We start from the raw sequence: 14,738 nt of genomic DNA, 5'->3' as shown, positions 1-14,738 counted from the left end.
ATATTTTGTGTGTGTGTATCTATCTATCTATCTATCTATCTATCTATCTATCTATCTATCTATCTATCTATCCAATTTTTTTGGAACCCTCCAGTCTCTTACAGTATGTTACTGTTAACTGAAATTACGGTAAAATTACGACCTGTTAAACAGTAAATGACCACCTGTTGGGACACAGTATCCTCTAGCAGAGATGAATATTTTTGGTACTGATGATGCGTGATGACGGTAAGTTACTGGTTAATATATTGCAGTTTATTACCTTGCAGCGGGCTTACAGTGACATACCGGGAATAAACGGTAGTATACCAATTTTTTAATCACAGTATGATGTTACTTTGTTGACGTAATTTACGACATAACGACATAACAGATACCGTAAAAAAGGCTACGGTGCGTTACCATAATTTGTCCGAGAGTATTATACCACTCCAGCAAAAAACGGTATCACCCTGCAGAGCAGTAAGCTACCGTAACACGGCGTCATGGTATGACGCTGGCAACAGTGACGCCAGTATGTTACCGTAAAGTGGCGATGAAAAGTCTAACAGTGAAGGATATAAAGGAACAACAAAAAGTTGTTCAGTTTAGTAGATGTCCTAATGCTTGCTGTACGATTACATGGCTTCTATGAATGATTTTCAGTGACACTGAAAGTGTTCATTTCTATGCACTTGGCTAATTCACTGGCAAAGAGAAAACACAAACTCCCACTGCACCTCTGTTAAAATTTGTTTTTCTCAAATCCAACAAACAAATAAACAGTGGCATAGTCAGTTAGTTAGAATAGCCTCCTCATTTTAGTGTAATCAATATAAAGTACTTCAAGTAAAATTAAGAAAGTGTAAACATAAATGTTCCTACTTTAATTATAAGGTAAGAGTAATAATGCATAGCCCTTTCTGTTTGGGCGTCTGCAAATAAAAATTTTGCTTTCAACTAAATGAAAAGTTTGATACCGGCTCTTTAACTTACCTGCTCACAATAGACAGAGTATATTCATTTTAAGGGATTGCAAGAAAGAATAAGCTTCATCGTACTACTGTGGGCAATTGAAAACAACCCACACTTGAAAAAGTTTTAAAACTCAGTTTTATGTTGAATAAGACGCAAGCAAAGAGTAACTAGACCTTTTTCTCCCACATTCCTGCCAAATAATATCAGTGAATACACTCAGAAATCATATTATTCATCGCACTCAATGAATTCAAAGATATGCGCCACAGTCAATTACAAATAAAAAACTTCATTTCCCAGAAACCTTCAGCGAACGTGACGTGATAATCTACTGCCAGCAACGACCAATGAGATTTGTGTGTGAACTCGCTCTCGAATTTTGATTGGACGTCGAATTCTTCATCTCGGCTCATCAATCCACTGGTACGTTGTCTGCGTAATGAGTTTACAGCAATCTGAATATATTACGGTTACGCTGTCAGCCGCCTCCCATGCGGTTCATAATATCCAGTTATGGTCGGCTCTTCCGGTTAAGCAGCTTTACAGGCGGACTGCGTGTGTCAGCGAGCCCCTCCTGTCGCCTCAGACCGACATTTCACCCTGCTATTTCTTCACTGTCCGCCCGGAAATTCAACATGCAGCCCAGTCGAAGTGTAACAAGCAGTTGCGGCGAAGCGGGTTTAGGCAAAGAAAATAGTTCAGGGCCGGAGAATTACAGCACCAGCATTGCCACAGTCACTACAGAAGAAACAGATACTCCGGTTGTGAAGAAGCAAGTGGAGAGCACGCTTGTTCTAAACCAGAGACACCTAAGGACTCATAGTCCGCTATTAGGGGCCAACTGTGATGACGACTCGGAGGCAGAGTCCTTCCGGGATGGGAGAAGCGAAGAGGTCGACCGGGACACCAGGGATAGGGCCATAAATTGGTGCCGAGACTTTCTGTCGGGGTCGTGGAAGACCATTGAAGATGCTGATTTTCAAATCAGCATTGTCAGGTAAAATTCTTAAAAGTTATAGCAGTACGTTGGATAATAAAACACAATAATGTCTTCATTTAAATGATAGGGTATTATTATTAGTCGTTTTTTAAAACATACTAATCTGTAGGAACCAGTATGTTTGTGTTCATGGTTTCAAGTAAAGCGACGATAAGATCCAAGATCCTTGATGGTTTCTGCTACGTTGGATCAGCTGCAGGGACACCCACCTCTCCTTAGTGTTTACTTATCTCGCTGTCAGACAACTTATGACGCTGTGAGTGTTGGAAAAGTGGCAGGTCAGCTGTGGGCTTATTCTGAGCTGACATTTGTTTGTTTGTTTTCCTCCCACACTGGTTTGCAGGTTCAAAATGATAGCATACCCAGTGTTTTCTACGTTCATCCAACAGTCTTGACCTCCAAATTATCAACATTACTGTAATTCACTTCAGTTTTTTTTTATACAGGCTCAAGGTGCTTTATATTGTAAGGTCAAGACACTACAATAATACTGAAGAAACCCCCAATAATCAGAACGATCCCCTTTGAGCAAGCACTTGGCAACAGTGGGAAGGAAAACCTCCCTTTTAAGAGGAAGAAACCTCCAGCAGCCATTTGCTGCAACCCGTTGGTGGTAAAGATGGGACTTTAGACACAGTAACTTAACTATGTGGAGTGGTGTGTAAGCTCATCGTGAGTGAAGAAGAAACAAAAGGAAAATGAACCTGGGTCATCTTTTCATGTGATTTTATTTAAAAATTAAGACTATTCTCAGTGTGAGAGGTTTACACCGACTGAAACAGTCCAAATTTGAAGGGTCATGTGCGTTAAAAGATGGCCGATGAAGATTATGTAAACACCAACCAACTGCAGTAGGGAGTCTCTCCGGCTGATCTAAAGAAGCTTGTGCTGTTTACTGTTTTTAATGCTTAAGATATAATAAAAAGACGCCTACTTAAAACGAGTCATACAGTGATTTCATCGTAAATTTGCACCCAACAATCATCGATTTACCCTTAAGAGTATCTTTGAGTGGCCTTGTCTTTTGGCTTACTTTTTTATGGTTTCCAATCTCGATTAGAGAGAGAGATTTCTAGTTTGGCCTAGCTGTTATTATAACACTGTTGTTTTTGTTTGCAGCGGTGGACTGAGTAATCTGCTGTACCTGTGTAGTTTGCCCGACCACGTGCAATGTGTGGAAGACGAACCTCGCCAGGTGCTCCTCAGGGTTTATGGTGCCATCTTACAGGTTAGTCTGTCGCGTATGTCAAGAAGTTGCATCTAATGTCTGTGGCTGAGAGTATCATTCGGGTATTTTAAAGAGAAGATTGCACCCCTTTATTGATGTCAGTATATGCTATAAATGCCATTAATTCTCATGTAAGTGTGTCTTCCATCACATGTGTCTCTGTGGTATAGGGAGTGGACTCTTTGGTACTAGAGAGTGTGATGTTTGCCATCCTGGCTGAACGAGCTTTAGGCCCAAAACTTTATGGCATCTTCCCCCAGGGACGCTTGGAACAGTACCTTCCGGTATGATGTACCCCAGTGTTTACACACAGTATATTCATACACACAGTGAGTTTATGCTGCTTTCTGCTGGAGTCATTCCCATCAGTTTGTTTTGTTTGTCTTTTAAACCATGTGATAAGAGATTTTGCTGTGTTTCTGTTTTCCAAGAATACTCGCATGCGCACCAGTCAGCTTTCGGACCCAGCCATCTCCGCTGAGATTGCCAGGAAGCTGGCCCATTTCCATAACATGGTTATGCCCTTTAACAAAAAGCCTAAGTGGCTGTTTGGGACCATCGATAAGTAAGTGCATGTGAATGTTATCTCTCTACTGCTCAAACTGTAACTTAGTCACAGTTAAAGATATTCTGTCTGTGGTGTTTTTAGATACATGGAACAAGTGATGAATATTAGTTTTGTTCGTGAGGCACATGTGAAGAAGTACAACAAGCTGATGAAACTGGACCTTCCTGCTGAACTGAGAAGCCTCCGGTGAGTTGGAACGCAGGCTCTAGATTCTGTATACTGTCTTTTTGGACACAGTTTAAACAAAGCTTTAGATTGAGAAGAAGACAAATCAGTGAGTCCCCTCCTGACTCTCACACTAGTGTCAGGAAGAGAGTACAAACAGTACAGAGCTCCTGCTTTAATATGTTTATGTGAACAATGATGTAATTTGCATTGCTCTAGCCAACTGCTAGATCTCTTATCAGAGCCGTCTCATATTACATGCTCGAATTTTCATACAGGAACGCCAACAAAAAACTTCACAAAGTGGGTATGAGTCACGCATTGGAGAGAGATTTAGCAGCTAAACAGTTTGTGCTGACTTTGTTTGCTGGTGAGGCGATAAGGTAACCATGCCAACGACAAGACTTTGAAAATGAGTTTTATTAAATCGAAAAAGTTTTAGGTCATTGTATAAATCATTGATTGTCAGTGTTGTTCGAGACATTTAGAAAACTGTCATGTATCCTCACCACCAGACAAGTAAGGTTACCACTAAAATAGGGCTGTTCGATATAACGACATATATCGGATGATGATATAAAAACATCGTTTCATTTTGCGCTATCGTTTGTTTCGTGGTGTCGCAAAATAAACTGTTTACGGCAATATTTTTTCATCGTTTTGACGGTCACTGTAGTGGCTATATTCATTTCTTAAAGTTCTCTCTTTCTCTTATATTTTATATAACCACACTACGGACAGACAAGCGTCTGTTTTCATGCGTTGTCGTTAGCAACAACGAAGGTAACAGCATCGCGTGTCCACTTGTTTATTTTCCACATAAACCTTTCACAATAAAGCTCAAGATCCTGTTGAGACTTTTCAAAATAAACTGAATCACGTGAAAGAGCAGATTATTTACGGATGAGAAGTAAAAAAGAGCCGCCAGGTGCTAAAAAAATAAACCTTAGACTCAAACGTTAGAACAGGCTTTTCCCCGCAGCACGCCGTGTAATAAATACTCACAAAGAAAACGGCGGCCGTTAAGACTTATGTCTAAAAATGTATCGTTTCATGCATCGGTTAAAACACTCGACTCCAGCTACATGCACAGCTGGAAACACTTCCCTTAAGTCGAGCTGCCCGAAATTCACAGAATTTACAGAAAATGTTACATTTTTGTGATTTATATCGTTATCAGAACGATAGAATTCTTATATCGGGATATGAGATTTTGGTCATATCGCACAGCCCTACACTAAAATGAGTCTTTATGTGAAAAGGTTTGCTGCATTATTCAAAGCTGGAAGGATTGTAGCTCTGCTTACGTTACTTACATAAATGTAATCTTTGGAATTCATTCTTCCATCTGATAGGTGACCTTTGTCCCAGTGCTTCCACAAGTTCACTTGCTGAGTTGTCTGGGTAGTCTGACCTTAGAACAGCTAAAGAATCAGACCAGTGTTTATTGTCTTGTTTATATGTACTGGTTTCACATATGTAGTTGCTGTCTGCTGCAAGGAACTTGAGCCTTCAGATTTATCTGAGTTGAAAGCGTATCTGTCACAGCATGTTGCGTATGTGACTGCAGGGTACTGTTATCTTGGCTTGTTCTAGGCAGTTTGGCCTTCTCTCTATGGTCAGGAATTACTAGTGATCAAAGTGTCAGTTATATAATCGACTGCTGTTGTCACTGACGTTATTTTGGAGTTTTCGCTTTTGTACAAGAGTATTGATTTGTGAATTTTTACTTGGTTTGAATGGCTTAGTGTTTATCACATTTAATATCTTTACATATCCTGGCTGAATAGCAGAAATAATTGTGCTAAATCGTAGTATTAGTAACCCCTGACTTTTGTACAGTGCTCTATCCATGCTGTCAACAAATAAGAGTGGACCTGTAATAACTGTTGATTAGTTCAGTTTATCTTATGGTGCAATATTGACACAGTTTATTCACTTATTGTGTGCTATTGCTTAAGTTTAATTCTGGTAGATTAGGATGTCTGCACTTTTCTCATGGAAGTTCTAAATTGTAGTGTTATATTGCATAAAATGCACTAGCTGCATATCCATCACTAAGATTTGTGTGTTCAAGTTTCTCTCTTTTTCTTTCATCACCTACTTGGTTTTTCTTGCCCCATGTCTCCACAACAGTGCTTTGCTCGCAGCAACTCCCTCACCAGTGGTGTTTTGCCACAATGACGTCCAAGAAGGTAAAATCTTCCATCCATCCATCCAGTCATAGCTCCGCCTATCATTACGCCTCTGGTGTGGTCCGATAGATCCCACCCTCTGGTTTCACTGTCACAATTCTTACGAAAGCTGTGCATTATATAAGTCAAGAGCAAGCTGGGTTGTAGTTTTCAATAGGGACAGCTCATGTTCAGCTATAGTCATAGCTCTGCAGCTATAAAAGCATTTTCAGGGTTTGATACACATAAGCTGACAGCTGATAAACTTGCTTCACAAAAACTGTTCCATGTCATCTTAAAGGTGTGACATCGGCACTCTGTGCAGACCAGTTGAGTTCTTCTACACCAAACTGTGAAAATTTCAGTTCATCTCTTTAGGACAGTCTTTGCAAAGCCAACAAAAAAAGCTTGTGCCAAGACACTAGAGGCACAATTTACTGTAAATTATCAATGTATGCTTTAATGTTTTCAGTATTAGAATTAAGGGCAAAAAGGACATTTGGATTCTTTTTTTTTTTTTTGCATTATACAATGAAGATTTATCATTTAATTAGGATTCAAACTATAAGTTATTTCACATTAAAGTTTTTTATAATGTCAAAAGAAATGTAATATTGGAAGACCAGTCTGGTAGTAAATGCTACTACTTCATTTTGTTAAGCTAAAGCCTCACTTCTCGTTTTGTTGCTGCAGGCAACATCCTCATGCTGGAAGACGGAAAGCATTCCTCAGCGGAAAAACTCATGCTCATAGACTTTGAATACAGCAGTTACAACTACAGGTAATGTGTAAGGGGAATGTTGTCTTGATTTAGCAATCAAATAATTGTGCCACCTGTACGTGAAGGTAAATAACACAATGTGTTCCTTTTTGTAGGGGTTTTGACTTTGGCAACCATTTCTGTGAGTGGATGTACGACTACACCTACAATGAGTGGCCTTTCTACAAAGCCACACCAGAGAACTATCCAACCAGAGAGCAGCAGGTCAGTCTGAAAAAACACTAGCGCCAAATGAAGAGTATTCACATTGAGCTGCATTTTTAACACTGCTTAAATTACTTAGTCCTGGCATGCTGCATTGTAATTATGAATATAGAAGTTGTAATAATATAGAAGGTAAGTTGATGTACTGTCAAGGAAAACCGTGCAGAAAACTTGGATTTGAAACATTTACTTGGAGATATGTATACGCACACTGGTTGATTTTTGACAGTAAGTCCTGGATTCACTTTTAATAGATGCATTCAATTAATGACACAAATATTGTGCTGTGTTTTGTCTTGATTTAATACTCGCACAGCTTCACTATTTTTGTTTTTCTTTCTCTTCAGTACATTTAGGATCTGATTCCTTATTTATTGTTTTGATATAAAGCTAGTTAGAAAATTTTCTACTAATCTTTCCTTGGAAAAATAAAACTGGGCTGATGTTCAAACCAAAACTTTGAAGTCATCTCCCTTGATGGGATAGACTGGTTATGCAGTGCCATCTAATGGTGAAACTTGATACATTTTTATGTTTAATAGCGAGATCAAATGCTGCACATGCAGTCAAATCAAATCAGTTAAATCAGAAACAGCTGGAAGTTTAGCCACACTCACTAACTTGTAACTTTTTTTTTAATTTCAGCTTCTTTTTATTAGAAGTTATTTGGCAGAACAGCACAAAGACACTAACGTTGCTGTGGACCAGACACAAATTGAAGAAGATTTAATAATTGAAGCAAACAGGTAAAACAGCCTTAAAAAGATTTTACAGCAGTGCTGACGATCAATTAGAACGACTTACAGCAGATCAACAGATCACTGGATTTTCTGTTTGTTTGTTTTTTTTAATTGTAGATATGCATTAGCATCACACTTCCTCTGGGGGGTCTGGTCCATCATACAAGCTAAGATATCCAAGATTGAGTTTGGATACATGGTAAGGAGTGTTTGATTCTTATTACTGTTGTTATTATTCTCTTTTAGTGTAGCACAAGTCACACATTTATATTTTTTGTAATAAACCACATTGTCTTGCAGGACTACGCCCAGTGTCGTTTTGATGCCTACTTCAAGCAAAAGAAGCTCTTCAGCTGAGATCCAGCTTGTTAATCAAAATGTACTGTCTCATTTGTCTGTCGTTATCATTCTTCAAGCTTGCCCCCTACATTGTGTTGGAACTATGCCTGTCTGCTTAAGGTGAAATGACAAAAAAGACCCTCTGCACCTCAGGCATTCTATTTGACTCATGAATACCCTTATTGTGAAATGTTGTCATCATTTTGGGGGCCACAGTTGATTCACAACTGGTTTTCTTTCATATAAACACTTGTTAGATGCACTTCACTTCCTTGGACCATTATTAGACACTTTTATCATGGGATGCATTTGTGTAAAAGATCTACCTCACCCTTGTGATGTTCATAGGGTGCATAGTTTTCATCGTAAAGGGCTGATTCTGACTATTCAGTGAGGGAATAACTGAGACCCTTATTACCTAATCACTCCATGCTTAATAACCTTTTCCTTAAACAATTTAAAAATATTCCACACCAGTTATTCTTTAACTGTTACATTACAAACTTGCCTACATTTAGCAAATTATTATGTAAGGACTTTTTAAAAAAATATACAGTTTGCATAAATTTTCATCACTGTAGAAAAAAATACTGTCAGTTTAACTATTAGAAAGTGTAAAGCTGTTTTTACACATGAACTGGAGCGCTGATCTGTTTTGGACATTCAAAGCAGAAAGTTTACTTGGCGTCCTATCGCACTGATGTGAGAATTGCGCAAGTGGTAGTGGTGTATAGCAACTCCTGCATGCTTTATCCAGACAGCACCCTCTCCTTACTTGCACAAAGCCTTTCCCATAATGAGAACACATCTGAAACAGGCTCTCTTATGTACTGCATCAGCATTTTGCAACTTAAAGCAACATGCAGAGTTCATGTATGAAAAATGGCTTACAGCATTTATGTCAGTCTTTTTTTTTTGTCCTTGTCACTAATTAAGATAACTGTTATTACAGTGCATTTCTGCTGCACTAACTACCTGCCCATTTGACTGTTTTGTTTCCACTTCTTTAAAATTGCTTCTATACCTGCTGCTTCAAATATGTGACATTCTTACCAAATATACCAATCTTTTAGAAAATATTAAAAAAATTGGAATATTTGTGCACGTTTCACCAATAATAAAAACGTGTTACAGTCAATTACTGTAGCCCATTTGAATGTGAAGTGCTTTTTTTGACATGCTTTTATTTATTTTGACTTTGTTCTATATTTGAATGAATGTACATCAATTTGACATCAAATAAAGTTTCCAAAACAATGTTTTACACAAAGACGAAACTTGAAAGTTTACTCATTAACTACCTGTGACTGTTTTTGTTTTTATTTTTAAGGAACATCTTTTCTGTAATTTTATTTTGTTAAACAAATTCAGTTTAAATGCGAATAAACACATGTGCTTAAAAGCTCGTCTTACATCTTTCAGCTGCTAAAGATTTATTTCATGTCTAGATAAGTTTTGCAGAGATGTGAAGGTAAGCTAACTACAAAGTAATTTGAGTGACCGATGATGTTCAGACTGAACACTATCCCACCTCTGTGATCCAAGAATAGACCAGGCAGAAAGACTTGCACTGCTCTAAGATTAAGAGACCCTTCTGAGTCCACCCGGTCTGCTGCAGGGCAAGAAACGTTTTCTAGCATTTTATTCGCCGTGCTTATTAGAGCGCCAAGCAGTACGAAATCGGACCCTGATGTTTTGGTGTTTACGTCGTTAAAGGTCACGTGACTGTGAGAGCTGAGGCAGGGAAATGGAGAGCAGCTGACAGCACATGGACTAAAATGCTTCTATTTTTCCATTGTGCAGAGGTTGTTGGAATTCTTCAGCGGGCCTGGCTTACCTTATATGGAGGACCTGCATTTCATTTCTGAATTACAGTGAGGTGCAACTTTGATCCAGACAGCGCTCTGTCATTCAGATGAATAATCTCAGGCAATACGTTATGATACTTTTTGAGTGGGTAAGCTTTTGGCTGAAATGCATTCTTAGAAGGATTTTGGATGCTTTTCCAACAGTCAACAACTGGATAGCGTCCTCAGCTGTCACAGACAGGGCATTATGTCAAACAGACTCAGAGGAATGGAAGACTAATGAAGCGCTCCGCACATATCTCCTTGGAGATGGTGATGAAACCAAGGTTACAGTCCAAACCAGCCCACATGCCTTTCTTGTGAGTATTAAGCAAAGTGTGAGATTTCCAGTCATACTGGTTAACAAAAGGCCGTTTAAAAAACTTGGTTTAATAATTTATTTCAAAGGTGAACCTACAAAGACTTTCAGAGTGCAGTGAGTACTTCCGAGCTTTGTCCCAGTCCAGCATGAGAGAGACCTCTGAGAGCCTCATCCACATGGATCACGTGTCCTCTTCCATCTTCCGCAATCTGCTTGAGTTTTCCTTCAATAATAATTTCAAAGTTCCCCAAAATGAGTTGGGAGCACATATAAAGGTACAGCTTCATATATAAACCTCCTTGGCTAGTAATTCAAATTCCTAGGAGTGACATCATGATTTCTTATATTTCTCTTTCTGTCTCTGGAGGTAAGCAACTATCTTCTAGCAGATGCCTTCCTCTCAAAGTGCCTGTCAGTCCTGACAGATGAGCTCAGCCCATCTAACTGTTTGTCATACCTGAGTCTTGCTCATGAGATCTTTTGTGTGGAACTGAAGATGACAGTACTGACTTACTTGAGTAGAAACCTGCTGGAGCTCCCAGACATCATCAGGTAAGCAAAGTTTCAATTCCCCAATTTTAAATGTTTTTCTTTCACTAAAATCGATTTATACTTCAGGTGCCTGAATGAAGAGGAGAGGGAAGAAGCTGTCCACTTGAGGACTCGAGGAGACCGACACCTCTGCACCCTACGGAAAGAGAACCTGAGTTCTTGGAAGGATCCAGAAACAGAACATGCACGACACATATTCACCCTGCAAGGATCAGAGGACAGTGGAGATTGGTGTCCAGTTACAGAGCTTCCCTTTCGGGCTGATAAGTGGTGTATTACAACAGTGGTGCTTTACAACTACTTGTATGTCATAGGAGGTTACAGGGAGCGTATGAAGAGAGGCTGGGAGTTCAGCATGGCTTCCTTTCGATACAATCCCTTTACTCATACGTGGGTCACCACATCTCCTCTGATAAAAGTAAGCAGTCTCCCAGTTTGAGTCTCAAGCAGGTGGCCAGTCTGCCTGTTTTTCTTAGCCCCAGCGAATTCCTCTTGCCTTGTCTTTTTCCATCGTTTATATAACACTAATGAAAAGTGTCGCCATCTGTCATATCCACAGCACAGAAGGCACTTCAGTGCAGTGGCCTGTGAAGGCTGTATTTACGCAGTGGGAGGCTGGTACTTGGACTCTCTAGTAACTCCAGACTCCAGCACAGCTCTCTACACAGCTGTAGAGTGCTATGACCCATGGAAAGATAAGTGGAGGTTTGTTTCCTCTTTGTTAGTTCAAAACAGCTAACAGCTTTCTGCAGCACTTGATGCTTTCTAATTGTTTCTCTTCCAAAAAAAAAAGCTTCCTTTAGTTATTGGTATAATCTCTGCCTCAGGTTTGTGTCCTCATTGCCACTCACTGACTTCCAGTTCACCATGTCTTTGTCCCATGATGTTCCTCTTGCTACGACCCTTGGACAGTGTATCTATGTGCTGGGGAGCATCCAGAGGACTGGAGAGAAGTTGTTACTGCAGTACAACACAAAGAAAGGTGCATACATCTGGAAAAAAGCAACCAAGCTCAGCAAAAGAAACCTGGTTTTATTTCCAGCACAGAAAGCTCACTCTTATGTGTGCTGCTGTCTGGAAAATGCCTTCGGTATAGTTCACCGGCTCTAGATTTACATTTACAAGCTGTACACTGATTCATAAATGGTTCTTTTGAATTCTTTCTTTCTCTATTAGATGTATGGTCTGAACTGCTTCCCACCCTTACCAGAGCCAGCGTAGATCTCCCTACACTTTACTTCCTGGGGGCCACGGACAGGCTGCTTGTGATTGGTGGCAACAACTCAGAGAATGTGGTAACCTCGTTCTGTGCGGAGTCACAGAAATGGGGGCCGGTAAACAATCAACAAACCCACACTCATATTAGAAGAGCACTGGATTATCTGGATGCCTAAATAACATATTCATTCAAAGTAATTTTTCACTCCATTTAAATTGTTGATAATGCTCTTTTTCCCCCCCAGGTTTACAGCGCTGAGAAAGTGGCATTTGCAGGTCAGGGGACAGTGGCTGGTGATCAGATCCTGATGATGCCAAGTGTTGAGCACAACACTGTTGTTAGCATGGACCTCCAAACACTCTCCCTCAAAGCTTTCCCTCCTCTACCCATCTTCACTCGCTATGAAGCTACCTTTTATCTTCATTTCTAATGCTATGGTTAGCATCTTTGCACACATATGTTGTGTGCAGGTTCTTTTGGGCTGAATGTAGTTTGCAATAGCCCAAGTACTTCTAGATCACTTCCCAGTCCTTATGTTGTCCAGTGTTCATATTTCCTAAAATGTAAGACCAGTTTACCCCGCTATGTTGAATGTTTGATTTGTTTACATTAAAATAATGCAGTATATACAATGCAATACCTTTCTTGCCTTGATTAACACCTTCAAGTCCTACTAACCATCACCACCTTGCCATCACCAGTGTGTGAATGTGTGTGTGAATGGGTGGATGACTGGATATGTAAAGCGCTTTGGGGTCCTTAGGGACTAGTAAGGCGCTACATAAATACAGGCCATTTACCATTTACCATTTTAACCATTCTCATCGGTGTCAAATATAAAACTGGTATTACAGTGTTTTATTTATTTATTTATTGGTGCCATAGCAGAGATGTACTTCTAAGTAGGTGAAATGTCACATGGCTCTCTGTTACTTCTCAACACAGCGCTACAGCGGATTCAGTTACGTAGCCAGTTAGGCTCTGTCTCTGTTTGGTGTCTTGTTACAATGACATGAGAGAGAGAGAGAGAGAGAGAGAGAAACCGAGGATGGTGGTGGGGAGGTGTGTAAAGCACAGGAAAGGACAAACTTGACCACAACCTGACGAAAGCCACTCCAAGGGCACAGAGCACATAAGCCTGAGCTCAGAAGAAATTCATTGCCTCACTGACACAAACCAAAGTCATAGCTTTCCTTTGCTCCATTGGTTTAGGCTCACACTGCCCTAAAAAGGTAAAGTTATTTTTGCTCATTTCTGCATGTTTGCTTTTTTTTCTTCTTCTGATTGCTTCTAAGTGTAAAGCTAAAATTTTGCTTGGGCATTAAAATTGGAATATTATAAGAGGGTTTTCAATAATAGACAAAAATCTTTAGATATCTGCGAGATTTTGAAATTTTTCTATAATAACAAAGCTGCAGAGCTTTTCTAAATCTTAAATTATACCAGTAGGTTTGCACACATTTGCATGTTGTATTCTGTGTTTATATTTCCATGCCCGTCTGCGGATTGTACACATGCTCAGCCGGTGTACCACTATATCTGGCCACTGAACTTTGTCCCACTTGGTGACTGTTCAGTCATATGACATGGAAAAAGAAATACTAGACCTGCTGCCCCCAACCATTATATGGACTGCTATGGGAAGTCCTGATATTTTTGTTAAGAATTAAGGAAGGTCATCGTATTTCTCAGACAAAGACTGAACCCTTTCAACCTTCAGTGTATTTATTTTGCATTTAGACACCTGTTAAACTTCTGCCAGTGACCCACCTTATCACATTATGAGCAAACAGGACAAATAGAGCCGCTTTCTTTAAAACTGCCGTCAGTCACATCTGTGAAAGATTGTTGTTTTTTTCTTGAGGTTAACTGTGGTATGATCAGCCTATTTGTTTGTATAACAACAGTTAATGAAATACCCAATGTTTAGTCAAACCTGGGCATGGCCCAATGGGGAAAGAAATGAGGGAAATGATGAGGGAGTTCAGTGGCAAGTGCTGAAAATCAGTCTGTAAGTCTCTCAGTGACGACCTTTCAATGGACTAGTAATAAGTAGGCATGATTCAAAATTGGGATCTTTACAGATATAGCTTCTTTTTTCTGTGGAAAATAATTTAGAGTGTGTTATCACCATGAAGTCGTAAATCTCTGAAACCTTTAACAACCACTATTCAGATTTTCATTTTTTACCTGGCATCCAGTGGTTAAGACAGGTGCCGACACCCTCTAGGCCTGTGTGGGACTTTAAACAACAAAAGGTATGCATTTTGGACATTAAGATCTTGGTAGGACAAACATTTGTAGCTGTCATTTAAAAAGAAAACCAAAAAACCAAAACATTTTAGTGGATAAACTATTAGTTAAGGCATTACATCACCAGTAGGAGTATTTTACATTTTTTAAATAATTTTATGGTGTGGTTTTTGCTGATTTATTTATTTATTTTTTAAATTTTCCTTCTTTATTTTTCTTCTTTTATTATTTTTTTTAATTGTTTGGGAGTGTTTTACTTCCTACCAACGTCTCCCCAATAGCCCTGTAGAGGCTAAGCCTACGCTTGAAGCCGCTGAGGTGGTCGTTAACGGGGGTGACGCGATGTCACTGGTATGCATGAATTAAGTTCACAGTCCAATAAATCCAGC

General features: G+C 39.5%; 3 protein-coding genes across 6 annotated transcripts in view; all 3 read left to right on the top strand.

Moving 5' to 3' along the window:
- The first annotated feature begins 1,354 nt into the window (after positions 1-1,354).
- Positions 1,355-9,474, top strand: chkb (choline kinase beta). The gene is made up of 11 exons (XM_005745978.1): positions 1,355-1,954; positions 3,077-3,185; positions 3,356-3,469; positions 3,617-3,750; positions 3,835-3,939; positions 6,055-6,113; positions 6,786-6,873; positions 6,969-7,077; positions 7,723-7,823; positions 7,935-8,016; positions 8,118-9,474. The coding sequence occupies exons 1-11, from the start codon at positions 1,449-1,451 to the stop codon at positions 8,172-8,174; spliced, it is 1,464 nt and encodes a 487-aa protein (XP_005746035.1). The 5' UTR covers positions 1,355-1,448; the 3' UTR covers positions 8,175-9,474.
- Positions 9,475-9,741: 267 nt separating this feature from the next.
- On the top strand, positions 9,742-12,725 carry LOC102196300 (kelch-like protein 42). Of its 2 annotated transcripts, none has more exons than XM_013914086.1 (8): positions 9,742-10,323; positions 10,412-10,600; positions 10,822-10,877; positions 10,944-11,295; positions 11,437-11,582; positions 11,705-11,859; positions 12,054-12,211; positions 12,341-12,725. In XM_013914086.1, the coding sequence occupies exons 1-8, from the start codon at positions 10,072-10,074 to the stop codon at positions 12,524-12,526; spliced, it is 1,494 nt and encodes a 497-aa protein (XP_013769540.1). In that variant the 5' UTR covers positions 9,742-10,071; the 3' UTR covers positions 12,527-12,725. The 2 variants fall into 2 exon arrangements, with proteins under 2 accessions (XP_013769540.1, XP_013769539.1); XM_013914085.1 differs by having other exon boundaries at positions 10,693-10,877.
- Positions 12,726-13,167: 442 nt separating this feature from the next.
- cpt1b (carnitine palmitoyltransferase 1B (muscle)) overlaps positions 13,168-14,738 on the top strand; it is a 17,516-nt gene continuing 15,945 nt past the window's right edge. For all 3 annotated transcript variants that reach the window (XM_005745976.2, XM_005745974.2, XM_005745975.2), the window contains exon 1: positions 13,168-13,328. The gene's annotated coding sequence lies outside the window, so the exon portion shown is untranslated. The remainder of the gene's footprint in view (positions 13,329-14,738) is intronic.

Source organism: Pundamilia nyererei, unplaced genomic scaffold (genome assembly GCF_000239375.1).
Source record: "Pundamilia nyererei isolate P.nyererei 1_Seehausen unplaced genomic scaffold, PunNye1.0 scaffold00170, whole genome shotgun sequence".
NCBI classification, from domain to species: domain Eukaryota; kingdom Metazoa; phylum Chordata; class Actinopteri; order Cichliformes; family Cichlidae; genus Pundamilia; species Pundamilia nyererei.
This window is presented reverse-complemented; position numbering and strand designations above follow the sequence as displayed.

Excerpts from the sequence above, each read along its gene's own strand:
- chkb (XM_005745978.1), top strand. The coding sequence starts at position 1,449 with ATGCGGTTCATAATATCCAGTTATGGTCGGCTCTTCCGGTTAAGCAGC. Across the intron at positions 1,955-3,076 it reads TTTCAAATCAGCATTGTCAG|CGGTGGACTGAGTAATCTGC; the intron begins GTAAAATTCTTA and ends TTTTGTTTGCAG. Across the intron at positions 3,470-3,616 it reads GCTTGGAACAGTACCTTCCG|AATACTCGCATGCGCACCAG; the intron begins GTATGATGTACC and ends CTGTTTTCCAAG.
- LOC102196300 (XM_013914085.1), top strand. The coding sequence starts at position 10,072 with ATGAATAATCTCAGGCAATACGTTATGATACTTTTTGAGTGGGTAAGC. Across the intron at positions 11,860-12,053 it reads GCAGTACAACACAAAGAAAG|ATGTATGGTCTGAACTGCTT; the intron begins GTGCATACATCT and ends TTTCTCTATTAG. Across the intron at positions 12,212-12,340 it reads AGTCACAGAAATGGGGGCCG|GTTTACAGCGCTGAGAAAGT; the intron begins GTAAACAATCAA and ends TTTCCCCCCCAG.